Raw genomic sequence first — 19,490 nt, 5'->3', positions numbered from 1 at the left:
AATCTGTAATTACACTAAATGTAAAGATGAACTAATAATCAAGAACAGTTTTTAATTATCTAAAATACATAAATTTATTAATACTGATTTGAGTAAGGGATGGGGGGGAGCAAATTTATTTGGACATGGTTTGTAAAGCTAAAACTTTATGTTACACATTTCCCTTATTTTACAAAAGACATGCTTTTCAATTAACATTGATCTCAAAGGATGCGACAATGTACAAAATTTACCCTTCTGAAGATTAAAAATTACCCAAAGTTTTTAGGCCAAGGTGTAAACCTTTGGGTACTAATTTAATTTACAGTCTAATACACCCTACTACTCTGGCAATTGATAATTTGTACAAAAATAGTTAAAAATTTACAGTTTATTACAGGCGGTCTCTAAAAATAAAAAATAAATATTTTTATATTTACATTTTTAATTGAAACTAGATACCTACAAAATTAATCACATCTTAGTAGAAATAAATTATGGCTTTGCTTAGCATACGTCACACAATAACAAAAGTAATATTGATAGTATTTTTTTAATGTTTTGAATGAAAATATACGTAAATTCCTGGTCTGCTCCCACCGAGTATGGATTTCCTCCTTCCTTTTTTGATTCTTTATGCCTATCCTGTGCAGGGCTATCCTGTACTAAACAGTAAACATAACCTAACCTTAACCCTAAAAATAAACGCGATAAACTACTCTCACCCAATTTATTTTAAATTTATTTAGAAACAAGAAAGGGGTTTTGTGTGCCCGACAATGAACTTTGAGGGAAACCGCAGAGAACATTTAAATTATTTTAACAACATTTTATAACAAATTACTTTTAAAGGATTATACTTTTAGTTAATCAATTATAAACATTTGAGCTTCATACATTTTGTAAACATTAAATCAAAATTTTTCAACTTTCAAAGGAATTTCTTTTTGAGTGATATTCATTTTGTGAACTCTTTTCAAGTGCTTTGCTAGTGATGATTTACAGCTGAATTCTTTGTTGCATACGTCACACTGAAAACAACAGTAAAAGTAAATAAGTTAAAAGGTGGTTATTTTAGATATACCTTTCCATTAAATCAAAAATCCTATTATCCATATAAAAAAGTAACAGGATGTCTATTTGTCTCAACCAAAGGATCTCGTTAACCGCTGAACCAAAATGACTCTCCTTTGCAGGGGTAGCTTCTCATAGGTCCTGGGTAGGGTTGGGTCGGATACCGGATATTGAAACTATCCGGCCGGATATCCGGCAATATAATATTTTATATTCTACAACAAAAATATCTGTTTTTTTAAATCTTAAATGGCTGTAATTTTCTTTTTATTGAAGCTAGAAGAACATTTTTTTCTGAATATGTTTATCTTTAAGTAAATTTTATATTAGAAATCTCAAAACCTAAATTTTGGCGGTAGCAGCAGTACTTGGCAGCTGCCAGCCGCAAACCGACAGTTGGCAGGTAAATTGCAACGGATTTTTATGAAATTGTAATATGTCATGAAGATATATAAAAAAGCCTAAGTTTAAAATTTAAAATCTTCAAGTAAAAATTTGCGTTCACATGAACCATTTAAAGATTTCTGGAGACCTGGAGGTTCAGGACTTGCAGGATTATACCTGGAACCTGAAATCGATTTTAACACCTATATTACATATGAGGATGTACGACTATAGGATATTTTAGTATTAGATAACATGAAATGCTTTGTTTAAGTAAAAAAAATATTTTTACTTTTTACCTGAATGACCTTACCAGATTTGCTGGCATCCTGTGACAGGAAAGAGGTATTAAAAAAATTTCAACTCTCAGTTATGTGTCATATGAATGTTATGTGTCATACCCATATTTCAAAAGTCACTCAGTTATAGCCCTCTACCTTTTATACACAGATAATGGGATAGAAAAAAACAGAGGGGGGGGGGGGCAGACATTAAACGCCAGCTCCCCGCCCATCCTTCAACCGTTAGGGGTTGATATTACAGATTGAGGGTAGAAATAGTTAATTAGATTTATTTGCTAAGAAGAGATCATTTAAAATAACCTATTAAAAGCAATTTTAAAAATACAACAAATCGCCCCTTTATGTACGTTGCCACGAAAGGGGCTATATCCTTTTTTGATACTTTAATGTGTAGTAATTTGGCCAGTTATCCGGCCGGATATCCGGTAATTTGGCCGGATAACCGGATATTTGCCGGATATCCGACGTTGGCCGGATATCCGGCCCAACCCTAGTCCTGGGAAGGTTTATACCCCTTTTGGGTGAGGGTATCACCCACGAGAAATCGCAAGAAAAAACAAAATATAACATAACTAACCTCTTATAGCGGCCGAGAAAGTATTTTTGGTAAACAGCTGATCTTAAAGCTAATCAAAAAAATTTTCGCTGGAGGCCACTAGGGGCGTAGCCGCTAGTATAAACATAGAGTAGTAAGCCTTTTTGTTTGTCGGTTAAGATCTCAAACCTCCGAACAAATTGAATTCTCTGTTTTAGGGAAGCTTCATATGGGTGCGGGATGGGTTTAAGCTATTTTACTATTTTTAGTATAAAAGAATATAATTTCAATTCAATATTGTAAGTCAGTTGTAATAGCAATGGGCAGTTATATATTTTATAGTAAGAACTCAACTTATTTTTTTTCTAGGGCTGACTTCTATTGATAGGGTTGTGGTACCCTCCCCAAAATTGTTATAAGTAATAATAGTTATCGGTACAACGGTTACCAAGATCCTTATGTACATACTGAAGACACCCTGTTGTATAAGGATAGTTATGGCCAAAATGTGGAAAAAATAACCCCCTAGCCTGTCATTCTTACCTGTACTATCAAGCTTTTCTCATGCGTTCCTTGAATATGTTTAGTCAACAAATATTTATCTCCAAATTGCTTCCCGCAAATTTCACAGTTAACAGGCCTAAAATCAAAGATAAAAATGGGTAGTTGCATGAAATACATTTAAACTTGAATTAAGTGAACTGCATGTTTTTTTTCTGTTCAATAGTACAAGCTACATCTATAGGACATATATTTGAAAGAATTTCAATTTTCTACCAGGTAGTTTTTAAAATATCAGGGACTGAAAATCATATTTTTTGGATATATGCAACTTATATGGCTGTTCTGTTTTACATAAACAGCATAATGTCAATTTTAGTGGTGCATAATTGATTGCTATTTATTGTAATACAAAGGGAGGGGGCGAAAGTGACACTTTTTGAAACCAAAACTAAAAGTCAAAGGAACTCAACTAAAAAAAGAGTTACAGGTCTGACATTTTGCATGGCAGTTGCTTTTTAGGGGTACAATATGGAACTGTGAAGAAACGGCGTCGCAACCGCCGAAACCCGCCGAGAAAAGGCAAAAAAAATTCGGAGGGAAACGGCGATTTTTGGCGGTTGCGCCGCCGTTTCTTCACAGTTCCATATTTTACCCCTATAAAGCAATGGCCACGCAAAATTTCAGACCTGTAACTCTTTTTTTTAGTTGAGTTCCTTTGTTTACTTTTAGTTTTGGTTTCAAAAAGTGTCACTTTCGCCTCCCCCCTTTAAAATGTTAGATGGTATTCTTGTAACTTATGCTTGCAATCAAACTCAATAAATGCACTTTATACATAACCCTTTAAAGAACATTATTAAAATGATTTGTATTAAATTTCAGCATTCATAAGTATCTGAGACAATATTAAAAGAGAATCCTCACAAAAAAACTTCAATATACAATATCATATAGCAGGTATTAAATCACATTTCCCCCCTTAAAAATTCAATTTTTACAAAGCATTGTGAACGTAGGGACGTACAAAGTTAGTTTGACGAGCAAAGATTAGTATCTGTGAAATTTTCTAAATGACGTACTGGCAGATGAAAATACAATGGAACAAGGATGACAACATCCATAAAAGCGAAGCTCTGAAACGATAGGACACACGGACATTAACACTTGTATAGTGTCAGAACTGAATAATCAGAATATAAATGAATAAGAGTCAAAGCAAAATTGTGAGTAAATTTGTTGAAAAACTTCTTGATACAGGATAATGTTTATGGACATACTTACATTTTTAGGACTTGATTATAGAGTTGCTTTGCTTATAATATTGTACTTTGTTGTCCCATGAATCAGTATACCAAAAATCAGGACATTCGGATAATTAGATCAAATTAAAAAAATTTTTGTTAAAAAAGTAAAAAATCATGTTTAAAATGGACTTACGGACATTCTGGTAATGATTATAGAGTTGCTACGCTTTCTAAATCATACCTAACTACTACAGGAATCACCATGCAAAGTTTAAAATCGATAGGACAATTCTAACATGCCTAAATTAACGAAAAAAGCTATCTGTCTCAGACGTACGGACGGACGGACGTACGGGCCGACCCTAATTATAGAAAAGCTTCACTTTTAAAAAGTGAGTTAAAAAATATTAAAATAACTTACATGTGTTTGAACTTGTTGTGCGTTTTCAATGAAGGTACCACTATTCCACAAATATCACAAAATTGTCCAATTACATCTGTAAATCAATCAAGGACTATTTGTTGGATATTAAACAAAAATTTATATTTAAACAGAGCTTAATATCTTTAGCCGACTACAGTCGGTCTTTTTTTTTGGAGCAAATTAATTTTCAGTCAATACAAAAAATGAATAGAGGCGATTGCCAAGTTTTACATCTATATCTATAATTTAAAGATCTAAGCAACAAATAATAATTTCCTAAATGTTCATTCTTTTTGTGATTTTTCAGCTCAGATTTTTTCTAATTAAAAATAACATATCAGTCTGACAACAGGAAAAAAGATTTAGAAACTTGCAAAAATAAATAGTTTTATGTTCAGATTCTAAAGATAATTTACTGTGGGCATTTACTCGTAAAGAAAACCTGTCAGTTAAAATGTTATTTTTCCTTGAATTGAGCTTTACAAACATGACATGTAAATGTTTGATCTGTATGGCCTTTCATATGTCTTCTGTAAGCCATAACATGCTCGAAATCCGTCCTTCACCCAATAAATGCATTTAAAAATCTTCCGGATATGGTGCTTGACTATATTGAAGCTTCTTATAGGTCCAGGGAAAGTTATTACTAAATGGGTGAGAGTACCTTCACATTCCCTGGAAAAATCTCCACTTCTACCCCCCCCCCCCCCCCCAAAGTAGTTTTAAAACTAAAATTAAAAGTTGACGTTCGACTTCCCCCCCCCCCTAGAAGCCTCTAGGGGCGTATCTGCTAATTTTAAATAAATGCATTTATATTCCTTCCGCAAATATCACAAATAAAATTTTTGTTGCTGTGCTTGGTCAGTTTGTGAAGGTTGAGTTTAGCAGGCTTCAGGAAAGATTCTCCACATATCTCACATTTTAATCCAGAGGCAATCTATTTCAATAAAAACTTTTCTAGTATTTATTCGAAACTGATTAATAACCGTTGGTTCTCATCCATACGAAAAAATTATGTCCAGGATCGTATTAAATCCAGTTTTCTACGAATATAAAAACTGGTTCTAATCTTATAATTGTACATTTTATATCCGCGGAAAACTTTTTATAATCTATGCGAGAAATAACTATCATAACACTAAACTTTATTTCTAAGTTAGTGCTTTCTCTCAAAGAGCCTAGCAAACACAGAAACCACCCATCTTACTTTGAAATAAATTGAACTAATATAGGTAGTCTTTCTTTAAGAACAATTTCTACGGGACCATGACCCTGCGGGGCTATCATTTACCCAATAAAACCTACGCTATCCCAAAAAAGTCTAGGCATTTTGATGGAAAACGGTAATCGGTTGGAATAATATTAGTACAAAAAGCTTAAATAGGATAAACCGAATACACAACACAGAAATAAATGAAGGACTTACCACTCTGTGAGAACAAGTGTGATTTTCAAGATTTTTAACAGGATGACTACAGTCTCTGTCAAACAATTTTGTTACCAATAAATTCAAGTTTATTTAGCTTAATGTACCTAAAAGTTTGTTTAAATATGATACTTTTTTTTATATTAAATTAATGAAAATATAGATCATTTATTCAGTGATGATTATTATGGACTTATGACAAAGCAAAAATGTTCTACTCAAGGAAAATAATCCTTATCATTTTAATACTATGCAAGAAAAACTACCTACCATTGTACAAAAGTAATTTCTTGGCATTATTTGAGCTCCACGTTAAAGCACATTCTGACTTGACCCACTGCTTCATGGAAGCTCCTCTCTAAGTGCACAAATTAGAGTTCTAAAGAATGTGTTTATCTGCATGGGATAAGTGTTAACTAATAGTATAATATATAATAATGGTAAACAATCCTGCAGCGTCTCCAATGGTTTTGCTCTTTATGACTTGGCTGTAGAAATTGTAATAGCCATTGTCCACAAACTATAAAATAGGAGTATTAGCAAAATACCTACCTATCTGAAATATCAATCCTTATTCACGCCAGGCTACAATTAAATCAAGACAAAAGTAAGTGCCGAGCTCTGGGACCTATGTATGCAGAAATTAGACATAAAACCATAATGATTCTAGTTAAAATCAAAATATTTCAGCGGGATCTTTTTGAGAAAATTATATTTGAAAATTTCAAGTTCAATTTTCACCCCCTAGGAGTTGTCGCATAATCATGACAAGAAAAGCAAATATTATTTATTTAAAATTTTGAACAACTTTGCTTTATAAAGTTCTTCATAAAACCACTCCGGAAGGGAGTTAATTAATTGCCATTTTTATCAATTACTTTGCTAAGGTCACGAAAATTCAACCTTAAATAAATCATATATAGAGAGGTTTTATGAAAGACTTCATAAAAGCAAAGTTGTTCAAAATTTTTAATAGATAATCTTTGCTTTTCTTGTCATGATTATGCGGCAACTCCTAGGGGGTGAAAATTGAACTTGAAATTTTCAAATCTAATTTTCTCAAAAAGATCCCGCTGAAATATTTTGATTTTACCTGGAGTCATCATGGTTTTATGTTTAATTTCACCATACATAGGTCCTAGAGCTCGGCACTTACTTTTGTCTTGATTCAATTGTAGCCTGGCGTGTATTCTTATACTTTTATTTTAATCGTTATTCTGTTAAGAATTGTGCATCTATTTGATGATTTTAAAAACTAGATATCCATAAAGTTAGAGCTTCTCTGATTTAGACAAAGATTTTTCGATGAAAAGGTGTTATTGGCTATTAATTTAAGTTATTCTACCTAGGGATATTTTTTATATTAACTATAATCTAATTTTTTAAATTCATCAATAGAAATAAAATATAACAACTCACCTTTGCAAGGGTAAAAATTAAAGTGATTTTTAACATGATTTGGTTCAGATAGAAATCTTTTGCTATCTTTACAAATGCTACATTGTTTCAATATATCTCCATCTTTTTCTTTCACATTAGAGAAATAATGATAGTTTTCATTCTGAAGGGCATTCACAACGTCTTGCAGTATAAAACTGTCATTTTTCTAAAGTTTTAAGGCTCTTCAGTGTTTTTGGAGAAATTGTTTTGGATGTGCAATAATTTCTGCACAAAAATAAGATTAATAAAGCCGCCAAATCAGATGAGTCAGAAACAATATGTCAAAGATTATAGAAACTTCAAATTAGAAAATGGTGAATGATTACATCATAATAAAATTAAATCATGAAAACTTAAAAATATGCGACATATATTGTATAGTTTTATTTAAATGTCAAAAAGATGTGTATAACACTGAAGAGTGCCTCCCTTTTGGGTTTTCATATATTCAACAAAAGTTTCTGCCTTCGCCTGTATAGAAGGCTCCTCTGGTTTCTCCATGGGCTTGGCATCGTTTCCCTCGTTGTTATCATCATCAGAATTATAGGCATTGTTCACATTGTAAGGATTGTTTTCAATATCATCCATGGGATAATCATTTAGAATTGTCACATCTGCTTGATTTTTCTCTGGATTCTTGGTATTGACCATACCTGGTTCCATTCCAATTACAAGGCATTTGTTGTATCTACAGGAGGGACAGCCGGCTTTCGTTGTTGCGGTTATCTTACACTTGTTAGAGCTGTTAATACACCTAAATAATAATAAATGTTAAATATATGTGGATGATATAACAGGAGAAAAATTGTCGTCAATTTAGGTTGCAATTTCCCCACGCATTTATTGGTCGGGCAGTTTATCCCGTAGCAGGAAAGAGAATGGGGTAAAGGAGGGGGATGGGGAAGATCTTTTTTTGAGCCTAATACAGAGCTAACTTTAGTATAGAACATGAAAATCTGGTGTAAGATCCAAGTAATTATACATATATTTAAATAATATGTTATTATTATTTTTACTCAAGTGTTTTTCAAGAAGGATGTGCACCTTGACCATTTTGATATAGAGGGGGAGGTTGAATGAGTAAGTATTATAGCCAATACTGGAAGATCATTTTATCTTAGTTAACCATAAAACAATAAAAAAAAAGTCTGTTAGGGTCAAGCGGGGCATTAACCGGTAAGGGGCATTACCGGTAATTTTTTACCCACCTTCAGAAAATGACATTTTTCTCCATATTCTAATCGACTGACAGAAAAAAAAACATAAAACCAAATTTGTGAAATTTTTGTGAGATGAATTTTAAGGGTACTTTTTGGATCTCAAAGTCGGACGAAAAATTTTTTTTTTCAAAAATTTTTTCACCTAGGTGTTATTCGACCTACACAAAAATTGTTAAGACCTAGAACTGATCCGTAATAACCTTTTGAACTAAGAATTGCCCGCTCTTTCCAAATCTGTTGAGAGCTTAAATGAAGAGTTCGATTGGGGTATTTTTCGGTAATGTCGAAAAAAAATTCAAATTCGATTTTTAAGATCAATTTTCAGGTTTTCTTTGGTAAAATCTAAAATTCAATATGGGCTTTTTAAGAATTAGGTCAAAAAGTGAATAGAACAGGTTTTTTATGTAAAAAAATTTAAATTTTATTTTTTAAGAAAATTTTGTGGAAAAAAAATCAAAATTTCTCGTCTTTTAAAAAAATAGATTTTTGACATAGAAGGAATAGTCCGATCTTTATGAAAATTTTTGTGGATAATCCCTATAACCACAATGCCCCACCATAGGCATTTATCGGTAATTTCTTTGAGTCCAATTATGACAAACTTCTAAAAGTCCTAGGATAACGTCCTATTAGGACCTGATAGTCCTTTCCGTAAGCTTTCTAATGGTCTTGGTCCCATTTAAAAATATTAATATTAATCCACTTTTTTTTTTTAAAAAACCGAAAAAATTACCGGTAATGCCCCGCCTCACCCTAGGTATTTTTTTAAATTTAAAAATAAAATCCAAGGGGGACTCTTTGGACTGAGAGGATTGGTTATGAAAGATAAAATCATTCTTATATGATGAATTTCACGAAGTTTTAAGATTTTTTGGATAGACCTCCAGATTACGGAGCTGCAGACCTCCAGGTGGTCTCTGTACAGGTAAAAATGAAAAAAAAAATCAACTTATAAATCAAAATATGCATTTTTTTTCTTCAAATGCAGATTATCTTTCATTTTAATATCTCATCCATTGTTCTATTCTTATACCACTATAATTAACTCGTGTGCAATTAACCAGCTGTTCCTTCTACAGAATGCCCTCCATGAGATGCAAACAAGGGTATTATTAATCTACAACTCAATATTCTCACAAAATTTTAAATTAATCCAAGGTATTTTTTTTTAACATAATATTTTTAGGAATAAAAAAAAAATTTAGGTGTTTTTTTTTTTTAGTTTTTTGGGGGATTGGGGATGTCCCACCCCCCAGGAAAATAGCTTAAAACCATCACAGGACCAGTAGGTATTTTCCCTGAAGAGTAGAGCCCAATCGGTTCAGCGGTTACTGAGATCTTAAGCTTTAGACGGACAGACGGACAGACAGACAGACAGACAGACAGACAGACAGACGGACAGACAGACAGACAGACAGAATGACAGACAGACGGACAGACATCAAGCTACTTTTATATATTATATCTTCTTGAGTCGTATTCACCTGTTTTTAGGACGGCCTCTTCTGAAGAAAGCCCTGCAAGAGAAGCAGGCAATGGCACCATAGTTAAGATGGGTGGGGGCAGGGGCACCACATACTCGACACTCATCATTCAATTCTTAAAGGAAATTAAGACATAAATAAAAAGCTAACAATATTTCACAGAAAAAATCAATAATCATTAGTATTAGGATATAATATACTTCCGCCTAGATAGACTTATGATGTATTTAATAAACATATACTACAATATATTTGTGTATTGTGTATGTACATGTGTGTGTATGTATACTTTATACATGCGAGTCCGGCATAGAAATCGTTGAACAAATCATCTGCTATAATAAACATAATTTAAAATGGCATGGAATCCAATTGGATTAAGGGAGAGCACAATGGACTGTATATTACACTAGTCCCCAAAGTTTTATGATAGTTTTCTTATTCGTTGACGCAACAACTTTTGGGACTTTTATTAAAATCTACAGAAGGGGTAATTTTATGTATCATCATTAGGGATGTACATGACACCAATTTATCAGCCATTGTCTTATCTGTTTAGATCCCTGGTGTTTATACTGTACGGCATAAAAATTGTTAAACTCTCTGAACAAATTGAATGCTATGTTATTCATTTGTGGGGCATAAAAGTTGCACTTCAATTATATCTTGAAAAATATCACATGGTTACATTAGAGGGTTTATTTCCTTGCACTAAAAAATGTGGGTTTGGCCCTTTCGTGGCAACGCCACTTAAGACTTTTGATAGGTTATTTTAGGTTAGTTTAGGTTATATTAAGTTAGGTGATTGGCCCGCAAGGGAAGACAGGAGAAAAGCTACTGTGAAAATACGAAGAAAGGGACTATATGATTATACCTGTGACTCTTTTTTGACCAGGAACCCTTTTCTTTCGCTTTCTAACCTTCTTCGTTTCCTCCTCTGAATTATCATCATCAAAATCGTTCTCCTTTTCAGGTATAGCTCTGCGAACCTTTACTTTTTCTGGCATCATACCAATATCTAAACATTTCTTGTAGCGGCAGGATTTACATTTTACTCTGGTTTCTTTTGTTATGATGCACTCATCGTTGTTTAAAATACAACTAAAAATAAAAAAAATAAAAACAAGATTAGTTTTAAAATAAACTTATGCCTTTTCATTGTGATAAAAATACAGCAAGACTGGAAAAACCTTTCTTTTTGAGGTCATACAAATAATAATAGGACATTTCTAGAATTTTTTATTTTGGAATTAAGAATTAAGTGTACTAAAAAGTAAAACATCAGCTACTTGTCCTCTCATCTACAATCTACAAAATCCCTTTGAATGGTGGGAATTTTAATTTTAAATACCAAGGTGGGGGGGGGGGGGTTTAAATATTTTATTGCAGCAGGGGAAAAAATTAATCTTGTGAATAAAATCAATGCTTAATAACGACTGATAACCACCCTACCTACCCCCCCCCCCCCTCAAAAAAAACATCCACCTGACTTGTGGCTGGCCTCTTCTAAAGAAAGCTTTACAAGAGAAACAGCTGATGGCGCCATAATTTTTATTTTCAGAAGCAGGCTCACCACACACCCGGCAAGTTTCTTCCAGACCTCTACCTAGCAAAAAAGTAGTACTTTCATTAATGGTATTTTTTTAGAATAGAGACAAAGGGAATTATTGTAGTGATCTTAAGAATATAAAGGAGATAAAAATGTAAAGCTTACTTTAAAGAATTCAATTCCATATGGAAAGTTAAATTTTTTTGGCTTTGCAATAAACAGACATTTCTTTATATAATGATATACATACATATAACAAAAATTCCCTTTCCCTCCTCATATTTTTTTTTATATAGTAGACACTAAAATGAAAATAACAAATTACCTCCATCTTTAATTTCATAAGCAGAGCCATCATCATAATTAAGATACTGAAAATCCTCATCAGCCAGACCAATTATCTCTTCAAATCTCTTGGGCGACAGTTGGATTGATTCTTCATCAATATCCTTACCAGGAGGATCATCTTTGATGTTCAGAACATCAGGTTTTACTTCAAACCCTGTATTCTCAACTTTAATAGGTTTAATATCTTGTTTATCACCCAACTTGGAAGGTGTTAGCTTTTCTAGAAAGTTTATGTTGTACTCCTGGTGGCCAAAGGTTACCAATGAATTTTTACATTCCACTAAACTTAGTTTGGTAACATTGAAGTTTACAATTATGTCTTTAGAAACATGTAGACTTGTTGCTAGTGTACAAATATTCTCCATGGTAGATTCAACACTCTCCACCATGTCAAATAGCTCGTACATCTGGGTTGCCATTTTGTTCTAAAAATTTTTACATCTTTCAATAGGGGGATAGTTTCATTCTGCAAGTTATTTAGTTCTACTAGCTGCTACGCCCTTTGAAGCCTCTAGGGGCCTTTAAGGTGGAGAAGGAGAAGTCCTCATCCCCATTTCTAATTTAAGTTTTAAAAACAAAAGTTAAAAATAATTTTTTGAAGGGGTACATTTTTTAAGGAGAGTAGATATGCCATCCAACAAATTATTTTTAAAAAACTTCCTATAAGAAGCTGCACTGTAAAGAATAACCATATCTTAATTGGTACTTTATATAAAAGGATACATTCGCTTGCACACGGCATAGTGATTTACCAATTGGGGGGGAGGGGGGTGAAACAAAAAAAGGGGGGGGGAGGAGTTAGGCCTTCCCAATTTTAATTTTAAGGGGGGTAATAATAAGCTATTGATGATATGCCAATGCATTTCTTGATTTTTCTTAAATCTTAACTTTTAAGATAAAAACAAAGCAATTGACAAGGTTTTATATTCCTGAAAATACAATGTGGTTTATAAGTTATAAGAAAGTAATCATTTTAAATTAAATATTACCTAAATGTAAACCAAAGAAGAGAAACTAATAAATCAGAGAATCATTTCAAATAATCTGAAAATATATACATAAACCTTTAAGCTATATTAAGTACCTAATCATTTCATAAAAGCATGACAAAAAAAGGTAAGAAAGCAAATATTAATAATTTATCAACAATTATAAACAATGTCTTTGATACATAAATATCTTTCTTCATATTTTAATAATATTAGCTGTTAGCCATTTGTTCAATTTTCAGAGGAATTTCTTTTATCCTGATGTTTATTTTGTGAACTTTTTTCATGTGATTTGCTAGGGATTTCTTTTGGCTGAATTCCTTGTTACATACCTCACACTGAAATGAATTTTATTTTAGGTCTAATGATCACTCTCATAGGAAGTTTTATTAAAATTAGATCGTAGATTTTTAATTTGTTCCTTTTTTTCATAAAAAGTAGAACAATAACTATCTGTCTGTTCGTCTAAAGATTAAGATCTCAATAAATGCTGAACCGATTGGGCTCTACTATTCAGGGAATATAACTAATAGTCCTGTAGTGGGTTTAAACTAATTTCTTGTTTGTGAAGCCCCTACTAAAACATAAAGTAAGCACAACCTATCAATCCATAAGCAAAACAGCTAAGTTCACAAATATAAAATATTTAAAAGTCGTAAACAAAAAAGGTCAAAAAAAGACATATGGGTTAATTTAGTCTTAGAGTTAATGCTTATTGGTTATTACAATATTAATTTGAATCTTAAAACACAAAACTACAGACACCCATATTTCAAAGCAACAAAGAAAATCATAAGTGACACGTCCCAATAAAATTCTCACCTAAACTAAAGTATAATAGATAGACTGGCCGACAAATTAAGGTAAAAAGTAAGACACTTCAGATTTACATCTTTAATATCTAACTACTGTGAAAACTACATTTTGGCGTAGCTTTTGGACAGGTGGACAGTATAGATTTTCGTATATTAAGAGATACAAGAAGTGAAATAAAATAATGTAAATCTAAATTTCTGTAACAACATAAAATTTTACAACTAAAATAATATCTAACCTGAACAACAAACTTTTTATCATGAGTTGTTTGAATGTGTCTAGTAAGATTATTGTTGTTTGAAAATTCTTTCCCGCATATTTCACAATTAACCGGTCTGAAAATATAAAAATTAATATTAGCTGAGCAAAAATATAAACTTAGACATTTTTGTTCGAAATATATTTTTTGGAAAATGTAGCAAAATAGGGTGATTGCGGTAATTTCGGACACAGTAGGGTAAGATTGATCGTGACAATTGAATGATTTTGGCAAGTTATTAAAAATCCCATATTAATATACTTTAAGTATCTCATAACTTTTCTCTATGTCTATAGTGTCATATTTGGATATTAACCTGTAGATTTAAATTTATCATCTGTTCATTTCTAAACCTAGCCAAAATTATGAATCTAATTCAATCACCCTTTAGTAAGTTGTGAAATGAATAAAAAAATGTGACACCAAAATAAAGATATTAAACAGGTTCTACCTTCCAAATAGAAATTAAGCATCAAAAAAGCACCCGTATGTAGCTTGCTCTATAACTCATGAATTTCAAGCTATGACTAACCAAAAGAATAATTTAAAAATAAAACTTACGCATGTTTAAATCTGTTATGTGTCTTCAAAGATGGGACAACTATCATACAAACATCACAAAATTGTCCAAGTACGTCTACAATGCAAACAGTTAATAATTGATCATATTTTGCCTATTTATTTTTGGCATGTATTAAGGTTCAGCTATGACAATGTTTTCAAAGATAAAACTTTTTTTATTGAATGAAGGATCTAGGGATAAGGCAATGATCGATAAAATGTTCGTACCCAATTATGCAAAACAAAACTAACCCTTCTGAAGATTAAAATAATTGGTTGAAACGTACCAACAAATTAAAATTTAAAAAAAAGTTTTAAAGCTAACGAATAAGATAATGATTACGAAACTTTGTGTACTAGAGTAATAAACTAATATACATTGTAATGTCCCCTCCCTCTCTAGATTGAAAAAGAAACAACTTAGTAATGTTAAGAGTAATGTTAAGATCAAACTAATTCGCTTTCCTAAATGTTCTTCACGTTGATGTTTCTTTAACTCCCAGATACTCTGATCAATAAATAACATCAAACTGATTTTCAACAAAGGCATATACAAAACCAAATCGTTGGAACATGCACAACTTTATCTTGAAGTGCTAACTTTTCTATTAAAATTAAATAAGTAACGCCTGTCATTTGGCTAATAACTTCCCCCCTTCTATTCGGGGCCTATATATCTGTCATGGCAGTCTTATAGACAGTTAAGGCAAATCTTATTCCCAAGGCATTTAATTTGTCTAAGTCACACACACACACATACAAATTTCTGTACAACCCACCGAAACTAGACCAAAAACTAGTCAATTGAAATGTTATTTTTCCTTAAATTGTGCTTGACATAATTTGCATGTAAAAGTTTGATCTGTATGAGTTTTGACATGGTTTCTGTAGGCGTCCACGTGTTTAAAATCAGTCCTGTGAACAAAAAATGCATTTCACTACGATAATCTGTGTCATAAGCTTAATAAAAAAGGAGTTACTTTGTCCATGGGTATGCTTAATGAGTTCGGTGATTACTAGACTAATCGACCCCTTTCATCCCAATTTTTAAATTATTTAATAATAAAACCACTAGCGGCTAAGCCCTTAGAGGACTCCAGTCGACGACACAGACATTTTTAATTTTAGTTTTTAAAAAAATTCAACAATTTTTATTGTTAGGGATATTTTTATAGGGGCGATTTATCTTTGGAGGGTGATGGTACTCTCCACTAAAACAGTAATAAACCTTCCCATGGCCTATGTGAAATTACATTGTAAAAGAAAACCATATTGGTTCTGAGGTAACTGAGTACAATAGATTCAGACAGACGATAGACACACACAGATCCTGTTTGTTATATACGAGGATTATTATCACATAAAGCGAGGAGCGTAGCTATTAATTTAAAAATTATGTTCAATGAATGCACTTTTTTCCTTCCACAAATATCACAAACAAACTTCTTATTACTGTGTTTCCTCCTCTTGTGCTTGTGTAGATAGTTGGCTTTCTTGAAGGATTCACCACAGAATTCACATTTCAATCCACATGGGAACTAAATCAAATCCTTATAATAAAGTAACTGGAAGTTTGTCTGTCTGTCTGTTTGTACATAAGGATCTCGCTTACTGCTGAACCGATATAGTTCTCCTTTACAGTGCAGTGTAACTCCTCATAGGTCCTAAGACGGTTTATAGCTATTTTTGGGGAGGAGACCACCACCCTCCCAACTTACAAGAGACAGGGCCAAAAATAAAAAATAAAAAACACCGCTTAACGGATATTTTTGGTAAACATTAAAAAGAGAACATTTTACGTGCCCCTAGAGGCCTCTTTGGGGCGTTGCAGCTAATCATATATAAGTAAACAAAGACACACAACAAAGTCTTTCATGAAAGCGCAACTATCAATAATAGTGAAGTTTGCAGCTTTTAGGGGCCGACAACTATGATTACTAAGAAACATTCTCAAATACAACGGCACATAAGATAACTGAACACAATAAAAATAAAAAAGAAAATTTTTAATTGCAAAATTATGTAGGTAAGGTAAGTAAAAACGATGATATGACATTCACAGGAAGATTGAAAAATATTTCACATTCGTTTCTACGTAATTATATAAACGCCTAACTTCATGATTAGCCGAAAAATACAAAAAAGTACACTAATTTTAATATAATCATACTTACATCTCTAACAGGACAATTGTGATTAAGAACATCTCTATAGAAATGGAAGCAGACTCTAAAGTATTTTATGTTGTCATATAATCATTTTTTAAAAACTTGCCATGTAATGCAGTGCAGGTAATGGATGTGGAATATACGTGGAGATTACGACAGGGGAAAAATTGTCGTCAATATTTAATTATTTCCCCTGTCATTTATTAGTCAATCCGTTAATGCAGAAGGAGTTGTGGGGAATTTGGCAACAGGGGAAGTGATAGTTATTTTAGCCCGCTGCAAGTTTCCCTTTGAAAGAGAAAATGAAAATCTGGTGTCAGATCCAAGTATTAATAAATGTATTGTGCAAGTGACAATAGTCCAAAATTATAACAAACTATACATTTCAACGTGAAATGATTATTCTATCCCACTGCTTTTGTTTCTCTCCTTCATACCCCAGCTCCTTTCCGCTTATTTTCATCCTAAAGCCTATTTTGTCACGAATTCGCCCTGAAAATTAATCAAAATTTTCGGCAATTTCAAGTTTAATAAAATTGCTGTGGAGATCTAGTAACCAAATGGTCCCTTTTAATATCTTTTTATTAAATAATTTTTCTTATTTGTTTCAGTAAAGTTAGATAAAATAAAATCAAGGATATTCACAACAGGCATGAATTTAAAAAAATCCTCCTCATTTTCTCATCCCAAATATTTACAATATAATAATATTAAAGGGAGAGAGAGAGGGGGGGGGGGGCTGCATTTGGGGCGGTTGTTAAGTTTAGACTTTTAATATTAAAGATTTTATATTAAGGTAAACATTCCTGCATTGCTGTAAATGTTTCTCTCTTTTATGATGTGGCGCTTGGAACTGTAACAGCCAGAGACCACAAGCTAGACACAAAAAGATTATAATGTATAAAAGTAGTATACCTAATATCTTTCAGTTAGTCTGTCTGCAAATCGCTAGGCGGACATGGTTCTCCCTTATAGGAAAGCTTCATGTAGGTTATTAACTCATTTGGGGGAGGGAACCACCAACCTACCAAGATTAATTGCTCATAAATAAACCTCCCCACCCAAAAAAATATGGTTTTAGTGAGCTGTCTCTTGTCATACAAAAAAAAACATACATAAGAAAATGGTCAACATAACAACTTGAAAAAGATAATAAAATTTGAAAACTTACTTCTACATGGATAAAAATTGAAGTGGTTTTTAATGTGATTTGGATCTGATACCAGTTTTTTACTGTCTTTACAGATGCTACATTGTTTCATCACTTCACCGTCTTTCTCCTTCATATTTGAGAAAAAATGATAATTTTCTGATTGCAAAGCAGCCGCCACTTCTTCTACTATAAAATCTTCATTTTTCTAAGATTAAAGACTCTTAAGTGGCTTAATATCAAAATAAAGATTATATATTGTGTAATATTTTATTAAAAATCAAGTCCTTTGGACAAATGCTAGGCCTCAGGTCTTATCTTTTAATAAGTCTGAATTACGCATAGCAAATTTCTAAAAAAAATATGTTATTAAGTTGTTATTATTTTGCAGGGAGGGATGGGACATTGGACTGTTTATTACACTAGTCCCCAAATTTCTATAATACCGTTTTCCCATTTGATAACTTATCAACTTTGGATTGGTTGGTTAATTAAGTTGAGTGTCCAAACGTTTCAACACTAAATGTAATCTACAGAAAGAATATTTTTGTATTTCATCATTGGGACTGTATATTAATTTATTTATCATTGTCTTATCCCTTAAGATCCCTGATTATTTTGTATATTGACGGCTTATTAGCAGCCAGCTGCTGACTTTTGAATGTTTATTTGGGGAAAGAATAATAGATTGGTCGACTGGCAGTTGATTAAACGAATAATGCACTTAAGAAAGCTTTCCTTCACTGTTTTCATGAATTCAACAAATGTTTCAGCTTTAGCTTGAGTTGTAGGCTCTTCAGGTTTCTCAATTTCCTCTCCTTTCGGTTCGTGTTCATTATTGACGTCATCATCAGAATTATCATTGAAGCTGACGTCATATTCTATAGGATAATCCAATACTGCTACATCATCTGGATTTCTATTCTTTACCAAGGCTGGCACCATTCCAATTGCCAGGCATTTATTGTATCTACAGTATGGACAGCCTGCCTTTGTAGCTTTGGTAATCTTGCACCTCGAGTTGTTAATACACCTGGCAAATTTTGGTAAGATATTATATCATCATACAGATGCGTGCACAGAGATTTGTGAGCAATTAAGGCGATGAAAAATTTCCTCCAGAATTATGTATCTTATCTTTTAAGTTAGAGAACTGAGTTACGCCTGTTTATGGGCAAAGGCATTCCCACTCACTGTGGGCTAGAATTGAATCAAGACAAAAGTAAGTGCCGAGCCGTGGGACCTATGTGTGGTGAAAATAGACATAAAACCACGATGATTCCAGGTAAAACCAAAATTTTTAGCGGGGGCTTTTTGAGAAAATTAGATTTGAAAATTTCAAGTTCAATTTTCACCCCCTAGGAGTTGCCGCATAATCATGACAAGAAAAGCAAATATTATTTATTTTAAATCTTAAACAACTTTGCTTTTATAAAGTTCTTCATAAAACCACTCCTGAAGGGAGTTAATAAATGGCCATTTTTATCACTTGCTTTGCAAAGGTCACGAAAATTCAGCCTAAAATAAATCATATAAAGAGAGGTTTTAAGAAGGACTTCATAAAAGCAAAGTTGTTCAAAATTTAAAATAGATAATATTTGCTTTTCTTGTCATGATTATGCGGCAACTCCTAGGGG

General features: G+C 32.5%; 2 protein-coding genes across 3 annotated transcripts in view; both read right to left on the bottom strand.

The window, feature by feature from the left end:
- Positions 1–2: 2 nt before the first annotated feature.
- LOC145319029 (uncharacterized) lies at positions 3–12,965 on the bottom strand. 2 transcript variants are annotated; one of them, XR_013879659.1, is made up of 16 exons: positions 12,900–12,965; positions 11,888–12,335; positions 11,499–11,619; positions 10,888–11,114; positions 10,014–10,128; positions 7,741–8,063; positions 7,289–7,477; positions 6,323–6,389; positions 5,870–5,927; positions 5,266–5,380; positions 4,912–5,007; positions 4,722–4,764; positions 4,441–4,518; positions 2,818–2,914; positions 758–1,010; positions 3–569 (listed from the first exon to the last, which is right to left on the bottom strand). XR_013879659.1 is itself a non-coding variant. In XM_080160850.1 (15 exons), the coding sequence occupies exons 2-15, from the start codon at positions 12,327–12,329 to the stop codon at positions 894–896; spliced, it is 2,088 nt and encodes a 695-aa protein (XP_080016976.1). In that variant the 5' UTR covers positions 12,330–12,335; positions 12,900–12,965; the 3' UTR covers positions 3–893. The 2 variants fall into 2 exon arrangements, 1 of the variants encoding a protein (XP_080016976.1); XM_080160850.1 differs by having other exon boundaries at positions 3–1,010.
- Positions 12,954–19,490, bottom strand: part of LOC145319030 (uncharacterized) — an 11,345-nt gene continuing 4,808 nt past the window's right edge. The window contains exons 6-15 of the mRNA XM_080160851.1: positions 18,594–18,886; positions 17,875–18,063; positions 17,512–17,579; positions 16,710–16,766; positions 15,957–16,073; positions 15,359–15,452; positions 15,004–15,045; positions 14,536–14,614; positions 13,954–14,050; positions 12,954–13,237 (exon numbers count right to left, since the gene is read on the bottom strand). Coding sequence (XP_080016977.1) covers positions 13,112–13,237; positions 13,954–14,050; positions 14,536–14,614; positions 15,004–15,045; positions 15,359–15,452; positions 15,957–16,073; positions 16,710–16,766; positions 17,512–17,579; positions 17,875–18,063; positions 18,594–18,886 — 1,162 coding nt within the window. The 3' untranslated portion in view covers positions 12,954–13,111. The remainder of the gene's footprint in view (positions 13,238–13,953; positions 14,051–14,535; positions 14,615–15,003; positions 15,046–15,358; positions 15,453–15,956; positions 16,074–16,709; positions 16,767–17,511; positions 17,580–17,874; positions 18,064–18,593; positions 18,887–19,490) is intronic.

This window comes from Acartia tonsa, chromosome 5, assembly GCF_053477335.1.
Source record: "Acartia tonsa isolate MP-2025a chromosome 5, ASM5347733v1, whole genome shotgun sequence".
Classification (NCBI taxonomy): domain Eukaryota; kingdom Metazoa; phylum Arthropoda; class Copepoda; order Calanoida; family Acartiidae; genus Acartia; species Acartia tonsa.
The sequence above is the reverse complement of the archived record's forward strand: the minus strand, read 5'-3'. Positions and strand labels throughout refer to the sequence as shown.

Bases quoted from the DNA above. Each gene is read 5' to 3' on its own strand.
- LOC145319029 (XM_080160850.1), bottom strand. From the start codon at position 12,329: ATGGCAACCCAGATGTACGAGCTATTTGACATGGTGGAGAGTGTTGAA. The intron at 6,390-7,288 runs GTGAGTTGTTAT...CCTATTTTATAG, and splicing joins TAATTTTTACCCTTGCAAAG to TTTGTGGACAATGGCTATTA. The intron at 4,519-4,721 runs AGGAAATTATTA...TGATTGATTTAC, and splicing joins CACAAAAAGAATGAACATTT to AGATGTAATTGGACAATTTT.